This window comes from Chionomys nivalis, chromosome 23, assembly GCF_950005125.1.
Source record: "Chionomys nivalis chromosome 23, mChiNiv1.1, whole genome shotgun sequence".
Classification (NCBI taxonomy): Eukaryota; Metazoa; Chordata; class Mammalia; order Rodentia; family Cricetidae; genus Chionomys; species Chionomys nivalis.
Window position 1 is genome coordinate 9,596,090 of NC_080108.1, and position 13,845 is coordinate 9,609,934.

At 42.2% G+C, this 13,845-nt stretch overlaps 1 protein-coding gene across 2 annotated transcripts in view; it reads left to right on the forward strand.

Moving 5' to 3' along the window:
- The first annotated feature begins 6,782 nt into the window (after positions 1-6,782).
- Positions 6,783-13,845, forward strand: part of Ctsc (cathepsin C) — a 34,013-nt gene continuing 26,950 nt past the window's right edge. The window contains exons 1-2 of one of the 2 annotated variants that reach the window (XM_057756448.1): positions 6,783-7,042; positions 9,185-9,336. In XM_057756448.1, coding sequence (XP_057612431.1) covers positions 6,871-7,042; positions 9,185-9,336 — 324 coding nt within the window. In that variant the 5' untranslated portion in view covers positions 6,783-6,870. The remainder of the gene's footprint in view (positions 7,043-9,184; positions 9,337-13,845) is intronic. The other variant, XM_057756447.1, reaches the window with a different exon arrangement.

Genomic DNA, 13,845 nt, shown 5'->3' on the forward strand with positions numbered 1-13,845 from the left:
ACAGAATGTCCTCATCTTGGAGAAAAGGACAGTCTTGACCTTCACCCCTGCCACCTTAGGGCAGCAGCTGGCTTGGTTCTGCTCTCTTCTTGGCAAGACGCAGTTCTGTTGTTTCAGAACTCTCTTTGTTGAAGTTACCTTTTCCTCCTGGCAAGGCCTAAAACAAAAAAGGAACTGCAAGGCTCTGAAAATAAAACGATGACATATATTTTAGTCTTCCTGTTGCCCAATATGTGTTTTTAAGTTGTTTCAAGCAGGTTAAGTTTTCTTAAGTAGTTGGGTTCAACTTTTACAACTTCTTTCTTCTGCTGGATGAATGTGTCTGAAAGTGACCAAAACAACGTAAGAAATACCAAGTCCATCATCCACCAACGCAAGTGTTCACCCAGTGAAACTTGCTCATCTTAACGCTGGAGAATAAAGTGGGATATTTTCTCAACATTTAATAATATGCATTGATTAAATCTCCTATTGATGAGGCAACCAAGCCTCGGGTGCTTGGTGCTTCTGTTCTAGGACAGCAGAAAGATTAATTATACATAGCTTTAAGAAATATTTAGAAATAGACAAAGTAATAAAGTTGGCCAGCAGTACTCTTTAAACACTGCTGTTCGGGAGGAACCTCTGAGGAGGGAGAGTATTTACAAGAAAGAGTTTCCCAAGTCGTGCAATGAGCAGTCATTAAGAAAATGCTGAAGTCTTTCAGGCAGAGAAGTTAGAAAGCCACAAAGGTCATAAAGAGAAAAGGAATCTGGACAGCTTGATGGTCAAATGTTTTTTGAACAGTGAGCAATCTGAGGAGTAAAGAGGTCAATCACACAGGGCTCGTAGGATTTCACCACAAAGGATAAAAATACCACTGAGTGAGGTGTGATAAGCAGGGAGGTTACTTGATAAGGGAAAGAAAGCACAATGGTGAGGATTCTTAGGATACATTGCTGACAGGCAGGGACAGGAGCGGGACACAGCAGGAGACACACTAGGATTCTATCTTGTGCATCAGTCCAAAAAAAAGAATTTGAAAATAGAGGATAGTTGCTGCAGGTAACAGCAAGAAGAGATGATGGTACATTGGACAAATTGCAGGGGTAGATGCTGAGTCCAGGAGGGTACAGTCATTGAGGTTATCAAGTTTGCTCCAGAAGGCTATTCCTGTTCTGTGGCCTACGGGAAAATTTCACCTATGGTGGAATAAATGCTCCTCTAAATTGTTGCTTCCAAAGCCTGGCCTGACGCAACACAATGAAGTGGGAGTGGGGTCATAGAGCAGAGATTAGCTGGGCAATTCACAGCTCATCGGCTTCTAGTCTGGACAGTTCACCTGTAAAATCTGTTTCTCTCCCTTCCGTATTCGACTGTGTTCACAACCAGAGAAGTCTTGCTTTCTTAGCTCCATTCAAACATTCGAATTTAAGACCCGAAGCCTTTGCTTGGTTGTTCGGGTTGCAGTTGCCATCAGGGCACCCACAGAAAAGTCACTAACCTTTCTAACCTCCTCTTTTCTATCCCCAGAAGTAGTAAAATCTGAGAGCTTACCCTCAAGTTGAAAGAAACAAGGGTATATTAAATACATGCCAATTAGCTATTTAAGTATGAAGAGCAATTCTTTCTAATGTCATAAGCTGAGGGTTCCATCAAATTCTAGGATGTTCTATTATTTTTTATTCATAATCTGAATAAAACTAGAGTGTTCCCATACTTGATATTTAAAAATGAAGAAAGTGACCCACAGCTAGCAGGGAGCACATTTTCAGTGGTCTTCCAGTCTAGGATTTGTGTTGTGGTCATATAACCACTTTCTGCTCGCTCATCCCTACTATCTGGTGAGCAAGGCCACACATTTTTGAGACAGCTGTCCCTGACAGGATGTCAGGTGGAACGTTATTATAGTTAAGTTGTTCTTAAGAATATATTATTCATGTGTTTATGGGGGTGTAAAGAAATAACGACTGCTGTCAATCACACAAAAACGTGAATAATGAACCATACAGTACAGGCTGGTTAGTAGCAGTAGTCAATGTCTGTCTTCTTCTGCTGTCTGAGATAAGGTCTGTCTGATTTGCAGCCCACGGTGGCTCTGGTCTCTTGATCCTTTAGTCTCCGCCTCTCGAGAGCTCTGACTCTCTCTGTATCTGCAACACTGTGGTCAACACACTGCATTCCTTCTTTAATTATTATTTTAGAGGGTGAAACTTCTAGTTATTAGAAATCAGTAATTACTGCAACATACTATAGTAATCATGTTAACAGGGCAACAACCTAGTCTACCTTGTATTTACCATGTCTCTTCATTGTAGTAAAAGACCATTCAGAGTCATCGGCCTAGATGATCTGGGTTTTTATGGATATCCTCTCTGGCGTTTGCCCACCTCACTCAGTGCACATATCTCAGGGTTTATCTCTGCTGTGAGGAGGCACAAGACTGGTTTGGAAAAAAGCATGTCACCTGTCACCTTCGGTGTTTTGTTATTTATAGGAGGATACTGCAATGGCTTTGAAAACCTGATGGCTTCTCTCAGAACTGGAGAGGATCTTTGCTTTAGAGGATGGAGGGGACAGGTGGGGCCAGGATTCTGAAAGCTCCAAGGCCACCAAAGCTGCCCTCAGCTGGTTCTTGTCTTGCTAATGTAAAGAATGAAATTTGTGAACCACAAATGATGGGGTTGAGAGAGGAGTTTATTAAAGATTCATACGTGAGAGCGAGGGAGATGGAGGTATGTGGTTCCCAGAAAACAGAGTATCATTGAGCTGCTAGTTTGAGGGCTTTTCAATGGCTTATGGCAGAAAGTGGGGTGGAACCTGGGGAGGGGGATGAGGTGATCAGTCCAGTTGGCCCAACCAGGATTCTGGTGCCTTTTCTAGGTTTCAGCCAGTAGACACGTAGTCAGGTCGTTTAGTGCAGCTCCTAGGTAGCAGCGTTCATGTTGAAGATAGTGAAGACATGGAAGTCAGAACTCTCTCCTGGTCTCCAGCAAGGACATTCTGGGAATTGATGCTTGGGGGTGTCCGTGCCCTGCACGACCAGTTCTAGCCCATGTTATTACCATTATTATTAAATAAATATTTTTTCTTTTAAAATTACTTTTCTTTCATAGTAGAATATACTTCATTTGGAGTCTTTATATCCTTCGTGAAGCTAGCTGATCATGGTGACACTCATGTGATTCTTGAACTTGGAAAGCAGAGACAGGCAATCTGTATGAATAGAGGGCTATCCTGGTTTGTTCGGTGAGTTTGAGTTCCAGAACACCCAAGAGTCCACAGTGAGATCTTATCACACAAAAAGTGTCAAGCAAAGGTGCTCTGAGCTGTGAGAAGAAAGAGAGTGGGGAAAAAATGTAACAGTGCAATTAGCTAACTAGGTATCTTTATGAAGATAGCCTGGAATCAGGTGACCATTCCTTCTGGCTTCTCTTCCTGCCTTCCTTTCTTTCCTTCATTTTGTTGAGGAAATGAACGGGAGGATATTGACTGAGCGCTGGGATAAAGCTTCATGTACAGAATTAATACCGTCCTACTGTGGAAAAGCATGAAGTCCTGTACAAGAGTCAATCTCATCACTAGGACAAACCCCACGAATGAAGCAGGATGAGAGTTTTGACCGCTGTCTAGCACATTGTATATAGAAACAAAGGAATAAACCCAGACAGGACATTATAAGACCCCAACAAACTACTGTTTCTCTTTTCCTTCTGAGGATACTTTGGAACACAAGTATTCCCACTCACCATGGTCACCAGAGGGACCCCACTAATTTCTTTTCTTTTCCAAAGCACCTGCTATGCAGTGTTCACAGCAAGACTCCAGCATCCTCCTCAGCATCTTAATCAGGTCAACCACTGAAAGTACAGCTCTCATGCCAGGGGTTTGACCATTTCTGCCCAAGCTACATTTTTCTATGGGCATTTGGGGTACCCAAACTCCTTGCTTCTTTTTCTTAATTCTTTGTTCTTCCTTCATTACCCACATTTTTTGGCTCTCTCTATACATGTTCCCTTCTCACTTTTTCTTCTATAGACATTAGTCTCAAGTAAGTCCTTTGAACCTCTGTTTTACTAAGAATAAGGTCAAAGTACATAATAGCTACCTTCGAAAATTATGCCATACCTATTAAATAGGATGGTATATGTTTATTGCCCAGGTATTATTTATTAGATAAGTTGGTATATTGCCTTGGAAAAATACAACATACTAAATAAAAAGTTATGATGATCATCATCAGTGCCAGAAGTATTGGTAATATCAAATCAGATATCTAGAATTGACACGTCCAGTCTTCCTTCTGCCTCTAAGGTCTTTTATTTTGATGTGAAGTCCAGTACTACGCATTTTACATTTATTCACAAGGCAGGGGATATAGAATCATGATGCCAAATATCATTCTATTATTCATTCTTTTAACAAATAATTGGAGATTACACGTGTGACAAGAATTATTTAGTATACTTAGGATTTTGAAGTCCAATGAGCAGGGAAAAGTTATTTAATGGAAATATATATAGTGACAGACTCTTGAGACAGCACAGTGGGTGAAAGTGTTTGCCACAAGCCTGAATACATGAGTTTGAGCCCTGGGACCCATGAGGTGAAAGGATGGAACTTACCCCAATTTCTGTGTACTTCTTCCTTACACAAAACAAATACATAAATGCAACAAAAATAGTTTTAAAACATATAGTGTGATAAACGTCTGATATCTGAAGATATCTGCTAGAGGTTCACTTAGTCATTGTAAAACCAGGTGAGATAGAAATAGGAGATATAATTATGTACACATTATATATTTTACAAAATCCAAAAGACAATAACAAATCTAAGACAGTCGAGTCACAGCCAGACTTCAGGTTTGAGTCTTAGAGAGTCCCTGAAGATGAACCCTAAACCTCAAACTCTTCTATATCCTCAAAAGACTGCCAAAACACACATTGATGGCACTTACCTCAACATTGTCAACATTTGCTGGCCCTGAAACTACATTTCCAGAACCATACTAGGCAGGGCTGCCTCTGGAAACCTCCCAAAAATCGTGGAGGTCCAGGAACAAAGGATGTTTTGCCTAGAAACTCATTTTATCTCACATTATTTGATATATACTACACTTTAGGGCATGAAACATATACCCATTGTATGCTTATTTGCAATAACTGGTAATGGTATTTAACAAGTGATTCAACTCTCTAAATCTCCTTTTTCTAATATCAGAATGAATTCATTAATCCAAAGAGTTCCCACAATCTCTATTTGTCTTTGCAGAACAGTTGCTTTAAATTTTTTTCACAGCTAAATATTCTAATTTGATCATGCACTTCAAAGAAATCCCCAGATTCACTTTTTAGCTCTAAGATATGGACCATTTAGTAAAATTTTTAATGTTTTAGCAATGGCAAATTTTGCAGAAATTTAGGAAAGTAATGTTAGTATGTAATGGTGCCTTTAAAAATGCTACCTTAATTATACAATGTCATTGTTAATCCTTTAAAGACCTATGAAGTGTAGAAGGTGTTGGCCCCTCCCCACTTAGATCTTGTAGCTTAATTCACATTAAAGAGGATTTTCACCCCTCAGTTCCCATGTAAGGCTCTTACCAAGCCTGCGTGTTTTTAAGGTAGATCTGGAGACAGAAGTGGTTTGTTCTTCAACAATCTTTGCTTCCTCACATTGCTTCCCTCAGTGGAAAAAGTCTACATGCAAATATCCGTGATCTGTGAGATGGGACAAAAATGAGCAAAAGTAATTGGTCCAAGAGGCACGTTAAGTTTGCCTAGTCCATCACTGTATCTTCAGGTTAGCTCAGAAGGAACATGAGCCTAGCCTACAACAGCCAGGCAACTCAGAACAGTTCTCACAAGAAGGGAAGGCGATTTCTTTAAAGATTGCTACCTAACAATTGTAGGCAAGAAGATTGAAAGTGGAGCTAAGGTTCCAAAAACCACTCTCCCATCAGGTCACGAGGGTCAAAACCTGACACAGAAGCTCAGACTGCTGCTGTCAGCACATAGGGGACTAGTTACTTCCTCTTTACCTCTTGCTATTTATTCTGAAAAGAGAAGGGCTTGAGCAACGTGATCAACTGAGCGCTCGGTAACCATCTCTACCCTCTCACCCAGTTCAGTCCTAGAAGAGGGAAAACCAAAAACGGATGCACCGAAACTGCAAATAGGCACTGCAATTGAAATCTGGTAAACAGGCGGAGAGGAAACCAAACGAAACCGAGAAGATTTAAAAAGGTAGAGTTGGGCAACGTTAAAGAAGTTCTCAAACAACTCGAGTGGCTGAGGTTAGCAAGCAAAGTTGTTACACGGGCGACAAAAAGCCGCACGCAACTGGACCAAAGATTAAGAGAAGGACAATAAGGGAAAGAGAATTACACTCGGTAGACCTAAGGTCAACCCTGTTTTAGCCCGGGTTAGGTTCTATTTTAATCACACTGGCATTACAAAACTCAGCAATCTGGCCAGACCCCTCAGAGCTCTCAGCCGGTGAAGGGCAGAGGTTGTCCTGCCCTCCGCACCCCCCCCACACACACACACACGTGGTGTCCATCCCCACCCCGCCCTATCTCTAATTTCCTCTGGCCACCTTGCCTTCTACCCACCCAGCTCTTCCCAGCTAGTCTGGCCTCACCTAGTCACACCCTACCCCGCCCTCACGCCAGCACCCCCCCCTCTGCCGTCCTCCCAGCCTCGCCGCTCCTCCCCCCCCCCCTTCAACTTCGTTCGGTTCTCAGTGCCCTGTAACCCCGCCCCTGAGTTTAGGGTTTCCGGGCTCTTGGGTATTTTAAGGCGCGAGCCGCTAGGGTCGCCTGATTCCCATCGCTCGGTGCTCCATTTCTTGCTTTCACTGCTCTCGGCTTCCCGGGCGCCATCAGCCATGGGTCCCTGGCTCTACTTGGGGCGCGCCGCCCTGTTGCTGGTGCTCTTGGGAGTGTGCACGGTGCGCTCCGACACACCTGCCAACTGCACCTACCCTGACCTGCTGGGCACCTGGGTCTTCCAGGTGGGCCCCAGACGTCCCCGAAGCGACATTAACTGCTCGGTGATGGGTAAGCCGCGTCCCGGGATCCCCTCTAGTCGTCCTTTTCTGTCCCTGAGTCCCCTATCTTGGGGCCGGCGTTTGTGGGTGACTGGGAAGTTAGCAGAAGACCGGTCCCTTGGGGGATCAGATGAGCCAGGGCCGCCAAGTTGAATTGGAGTTGCTGAGAACTTGGCACTTAACTTTCTTGAATTTCTCACAACTCGTGTTTTCGAGAAAAGTTCGCATTTTTTTTTTAAACTGTTTGAGTTGATTTCTTAGAAAAAAGTGGAGACCTTCTTTCTTCATCTTCCACTTCAGTCTGGCAGGCTCTTGTTTTCAAAAACCCTGTTGACCTCAGACTCGGTAGAACGTAGCACGTTGTTGTTAGGGTTGTTAGTTGTTTTATTTGGGGATCTGGGAACCCCCGCTCGCCACCGCGAGACTGGGACAGGAACGATTTTAAACTCAGTCTCTGCTACCTGCTTCTTTCCTCGATACTTCAGGTTGCTGTTCTGTTTGAAGACTGCAAGAGATAAACAAAAGCTTTTTTTTTTTTCCCCTTTCTGTTTCTTTTGTCACCTTTACCCTTGCAGTATTTGGATTTGCCGGGAACCAAGCACAGTGCCTCGCTCGGGGGAAGGCTCGCTGCGAGTCTGTAGTGAGCAAACACCGGGGCGTTCCACGTGCTGCAAGACTAACTGCTCGTCCCTAGGATACTAGTACAGAAAAGGGACACTTCTGGTCTCCGCTGTCAGGCTGTAGTCACCTTGTCAGTAGAGTAAAAGCTGTTACACACCGTCACCCCCACCCCTGTCCCCACTCCCACTCTAGAAAAAAAAAAAGACTCATTTTAATTAATTCCAGGTGACTAGAGGCTTTGCCTAGTCCTGGGCGGTATCTACTATTGTTTCTTTTCTAAGTTTAAGCGTGGATATAAGACAGAAGGAGTTTTCATAGCCATCCTCCAGGGTGTTGATCTGAAAGACAGAAATGCCGAGCTCTGCAGATGTTCTTAGCTGAATGCTTCTCTTGTAGCCTCTCTGCCTACAAACCTCCTTTTGCCCCTAAGCAACAATTAAAGGCACGCAAAGATCTCACCCCTCCCTGTTCTTATGAAAGTTAAACTTTAATACCTATCAATTCAAATTAGTTATATGTATTCTAAGCCTCGTGTTTTCTGAGTCTTTGGAAGGATTCAGACCAAGGTGTTGGTTTTTACAGAGGTTGAGGAGAGAGGCGTGGCATCTCCTTGAACAGATCACTTCCTGTCTCCGCAGAGTCAACTCGTCCTTAGGATTTGAAAGCTGCTGTATTTCTATGGTCTTCCTTTTTTTAATCAGTAGTTTTTGTCTTTCCCCTGTTCCTTTCTGCAATTTTGAACAGCCCCCTCCCCCCATTCTTTGCTAGATTAGCATTCTACTACTGAGTCACAACACATAGGCACACCTTTTTGTTGTTTTTTGTTTGTTTGTTTTTGTTTTTGTTTTTCAAGACAGGGTCTCTCTATGTTGTCATGGTTGTCCTGAAACTTGCTTTGTAGACCAGGCCTGCCTCTGCCTCCTGAGTGCTGGGATTAAAGGCTTCTGTGCCACCCCTACCTGTCAATTCTTATTTTTTTTGCTTGTTTGTTTACTTGTTTGTTATGTGCATTGGTGTTTTGTCTTCATGCATGACTGTATGAGGGTGTCAGGTACCCGGGAACTGCCATGTGGATGCTGGGGACTGAACCTGAGTCCTCCGGAAGAGCAGTCAGTACTCTTAACCGTTGATCCATCTCTCCAGCCTTTGGTTGCATGGTGGTCAGCTCTGTATTCTTCAGAAGCCTCACTTCATAGGCTTGTCCAGACCCCTCCACCACAATACAGAGGAAGCAGAATTGAAACTTTTGAAGAAGTCTTTTTGGAAAGAATCTCACCATGTAACCCTGTATGGCCTAGAACTCACTCTGTAGTCCAGGCTAGTCTCCTAGAAACCTGCCTGTGCCTGTATCCCCACTGCTGAGTTTGTGCTATGGGGTCCAGCAAAGCCCAATTATTTCATGAGCCAGATAGATCATGAATCCCAGTTAGGTTGCAAGGTAGGAAAATAACTTAACCTCAAAATTATTGAGGTGATGCACTCCCTAGGTGTTCAGTCAACTTTCATGTGTTTTCCGTTTCATTTTCTTTAGAACCAAGAGAAAAGAATGCAGAGGTCGTGGTACACCTTAAGAAGTTGGATACAGCATATGATGAATTTGGCAATTCTGGGCATTTCACCCTCATTTACAACCAAGGCTTCGAGATTGTGCTGAACGACTACAAATGGTTTGCCTTTTTCAAGGTTAGTTTACTGTTCCCAGTCATTGCTTATCTAGAATGTCTCCTGATTAGGGGCCTCCTGGAGTGTTATTTTTAGACCAAGAACAGAACCAGAATCAATGCTAGTTTTCTAAGACATGTTGGATATTGTAAAATTGACATTTCAAAATTAAAATTTGGGTAAGTTTGATTGTATATTTAAAAATGTATAGTCTTTTGTTTATATATATAATCTAACTGTGGGAAAGTTTTTATTAGTTTTAAATGTTCCCTCAGTCACTGGCTTTGCGTGGAACCTGTAGCAAGGATAGGAGATGATGAATTTCCTTTTCTGGATTGATGCTGTCCTTTTAATCATGACCTCCTGCCTCTGAGAGACTGACCTCAAGAGCTCATTGGAGTATTAAAATGTATTACATATGCTAATGTAAATAATTTACTTGGTTAGAGAGAGAGAGGGGGGATACATAAAAGTCATTATGCTCCTTGGGCTGATTAAAACAAAAGACAAGCTATCTGACACAGCAAGAGTTTGATTTCTTCGACTAGTAAAGAACCATTGTGTGTGCCTGTATTCAAACGCCCTGCATCTATTAGGAGCTCTCTCTGGGTTACAAAGGGTGGGACTCTCTAGACTCTGTGGCTCCCATGTGTTCTTTAGGAAGAGTTGAAACTTTTCCTATAGGCTTAATATTCAGGGATTCAAGTAAATTGAGACTGAAGCAGCTGTTTCTCATTATACTTGGAATAATATATATATACAGAGTTTTCCATGGAGCCTTGCAGCCGCTGGAGCATCCGGTAAGGATAGACCGTTTATAGAGACTTCTGGGAAACGGGGAATGCATCTGTTAAAAGTGGCAACAGACAGCATAGACCTTGCAGTTTGATTTCTCATGTGACATGACTTATCACCAGGATATAGTCTTCTGAGCCAAACATATTTCTTAGAATAATTACTTCCAGAAATATTTTAATGCAGACTTCTCTTTAAATAAATAAAGTAAATAAATGAAAGAAAGAGATCCAGAATGCTTAATTTCTCTCTGGTAACTGTCTAGCTAGGAAGAACCAGTCTGGGAACTGTCAGCTTGGAGCCTATCTGATTAGTTCAAGCTCAAGTATGACTAGCTGTTAACTATTTTTAAGAACGTCTCCTAGCATTGCACTAAAATCCATCCTAACAGCATCTGAATCTCATGTTTCGATTGCATGGGGGGGTGTATTCAGTCTGAATTAGTTCTCAGTGTGTATTTGAATGGGCCTAGGTTTTTGTTTGTTTGTTTGTTTGTTTTGATATACATCATTTCCCCCTTCTGTTTCCTCCCTCCAAATCCACCTATATACTCTTCCTTTCTCTTTTTCAAATTCATGGTCTCTAATTTTCATTATTTCTTGCTATGTCCATAAATGTATGTATATATTATGTATACACACACACACACACACACACACACACGTTCCTAAATATATAAGTATAGCTTTCTGAGCCTGTTTGACATTATTTGGTATCAGCTTCCCTGAGGAAGACTTTCTCCCCTTCTCAGAATTCTTTAGTTGCCTGTAGTTCTTTGTGTAGGGTTGAAGCTTTATAGTCTTTCCCTGGGCTACTTTAACATGTCTATTGCTGTTCTGGTCTACCTCATATTCAGGGCCTGGGGCTTCTAGACCATTTGTATAGGTACATGCCTTTCAAAGATTTTAGCATTCAGATCAAATTGGGCTTTTAGACCGTTTGTATAGGTACATTCCTTTCAAAGTTCTTAGCCTTCAGATCAAATTTGCCTGTTGACTTAGCAAACAAAAGCACACACACAAAAAAAGATTCTTAGTTTTCATTATCAGCCCTGAAATGTGCCGTAATTTACTGTCTTGGTGGTTTTCTTCTTCCTCTATCTCTTATCAACACACAGGAAATAATTAGTATATTTGCTAAAAAATAAAGAAAGAACGGAATGAATGAACTTGAACTCGGTTTGGAAATAAGTTGAGTAAAATATTGGGAAGGTAGGAATGGGCTATAAATAGATGAATAAATAATCTATCCACTTGTCTTAGAAAACTACTGCCAAATCCTGGGGACGAAAAACTGGTAAGATCACCATTTAACTACCAGAGGCATAGTAATCAGAAATAGTTTCGGGCCATTTCCCGCAGTCTTTCTTGTCAGGGAAAGTGGGGCTATCTGGCAGCTGAATGAGGAGTTGGAGCATGCTGTACTTTTTTTTTTTCAGATCAGTGTAGGCAGGTTGAATATTTTGCCAGAGCATGGGGATGTTAATCACATTAGGTCCAAAGAACTAATTTTAAAACCAAATAAAGGCAAATGTGTTATCCAGCCTAGCAGAAAGAGGCAATGTCTAGGGAAACGACCAGTCAGTCAGGGATTGTTGGAGCCTCACACCTCTGGATGGTGTTAGACACGTGCTTATTCTCTCATTAAGTAGGAAGATAGCTCTTACCTAAGTGATTTTTTTATATATGTGGACTAAGGTGGCCATTTTCAAGAACCATTAGTAAGGCCATGTTTCCTTTTGCCGCAGGAAAAAAACAAGCACTGTGCTTAGTTGGGTCTGGTGATAAAGATGATACTTTCAACAAGCGGTGGATAAAATATATGGGATTTTTGTTTCTGAGATATGTTTTAATGTAATCAAATAATTCCAGACGAGCAAAGTTTGCAAAGGTTGCTACACAGATCAGGTGACCCAAGTTAGAGCCTGGAACCCAGATAAAGGTAGACAGAGATCCACAAAGTTGTCTGTAATCTCCACACATGCAGCATGGCCGAGTACAGCCCTTTGCACTTACACAGTGTAATACGTAACTAAACTTTTAGAACATTTTAATAGCAAATACAGCAGCAGTACTGAGGAAAAGTTTTTAAAATTTCAAGCAAAATTGTAAAGTGGAGTGGCTACAGATAAACACAGAGTCAGATACCTTGGGTGACTTTGTTGCCCCAAAGCTGGTTGGATTTTATCATAAACATCAGGGAGTTTCCTACAGCGCTGGGGAACGATGCTTTGAGGAATGTGTGACTCAAGCAATATAAACCTGTTCACTGAATAGAATACATAGGCTTTTTCCTAACGGCATAGGAAATACTTTTTGAACTAGTATTTTAAATTTGGTCTTTCATTTGTTTTGTATTTTTGAGAGAAGGTCTTGATTTGTTGTCCAGGCTAACCTTGAACTTGAAATTCTTCCTGGGTTACAGGTGTGGCAACAGGCCTGGCTTAAAATGGATAAATAGCATCGGTTTTGAGTGTAGCACGTAAACTGCATTTGCTCAATCCAACTCCTACGTGAATATCTAACAAAAAATTGCTGCATATGCTGCCATTGCAATTCTGTCTTTTATTATGCTACAGAACAGATGGATTTCTAAAGCTTCCCATTAGCTAAGACCGTGTGACGTGCTCCCCACCACATCTGTGTGACGTCTGCCTGTTGTCCTGCCGGAGTTTATTGCGTAGCTGGTGCACGTGTGCAGGACGTTCATCACTCAGTCCTTTTGTACAGCGCAAGAGCAGACCCGGCCTCCCCCTCGTTCTCTGAATTCCACCTTGCCTTAGGGTGGCTAATGTCGATCTCTTTGTGGCACCTTGCATTATTCATATCTTACTGGGGCATTAGCTGAAAGAATAGCATTTCTCGGGGAGATTCCTAAACAACAACAGCAAAAAACTAAGAAAAAAATTTGGTTTTTATTTTTATTTTTTATTTATTTATTTTTTTTTCGAGACAGGGTTTCTCTGTGGTTTTGGAGCCTGTCCTGGAACTAGCTCTTGTAGACCAGGCTGGTCTCGAACTCACAGAGATCCGCCTGCCTCTGCCTCCCGAGTGCAAAAATTTGGTTTTCAATGACTTAAATTATAGTAGGTTGAAACCGAACTAGCCCCTGTGTGGTTTTGCACATGCCTTCAAGTTTGCATAGTTCAAGTTGAACAGAATGCTCCTAAGAGGTCTCCTTTTCCTATTTCTTCAAGGCAGTTTTCTGACCTGAACGCCCATCCAGGCAGGGACCTACGCCCTTTATAACCTCCTGTAAAACAAAACAGAGGAATAGGCGAGTGACCAAATGGAACCGCCTTGGAAGTGTGAAGGTCCTCCCTGCGGCCATGTTCTGCACTGGCGGATTATAATGGCAGTTATTAGCCAGTTCTCCTTGTCCCCATGACACAGTTACACCTCTGCGTATTAAAAAGCAGCTGGCCTCCTATAAAACACACAGACACACACCCAAAGAAACACTCAGGCAGAATATAGACAGCGGTGATTATGTCTGACTTTATGGCATCGGCGGTGGCTACTGTTCCTTTCTTCGTGTTTTTATGGGCTTTCATCGGTTTTTGTGGCAAGCTATATAAAGCTCCACTGTATGACAAGCCCAACCAAGCCGTCCAGAGGACGCGTAAACAAACTCAGCCAGCCCCAAACAGTGTCTTGGAGGAGAATAAGTTACTACCCTTTTCTCCCCCTCACTTTATCTCCTCTGAGGTAGTGGGGAAGAGAGGGGTAGGAAAGA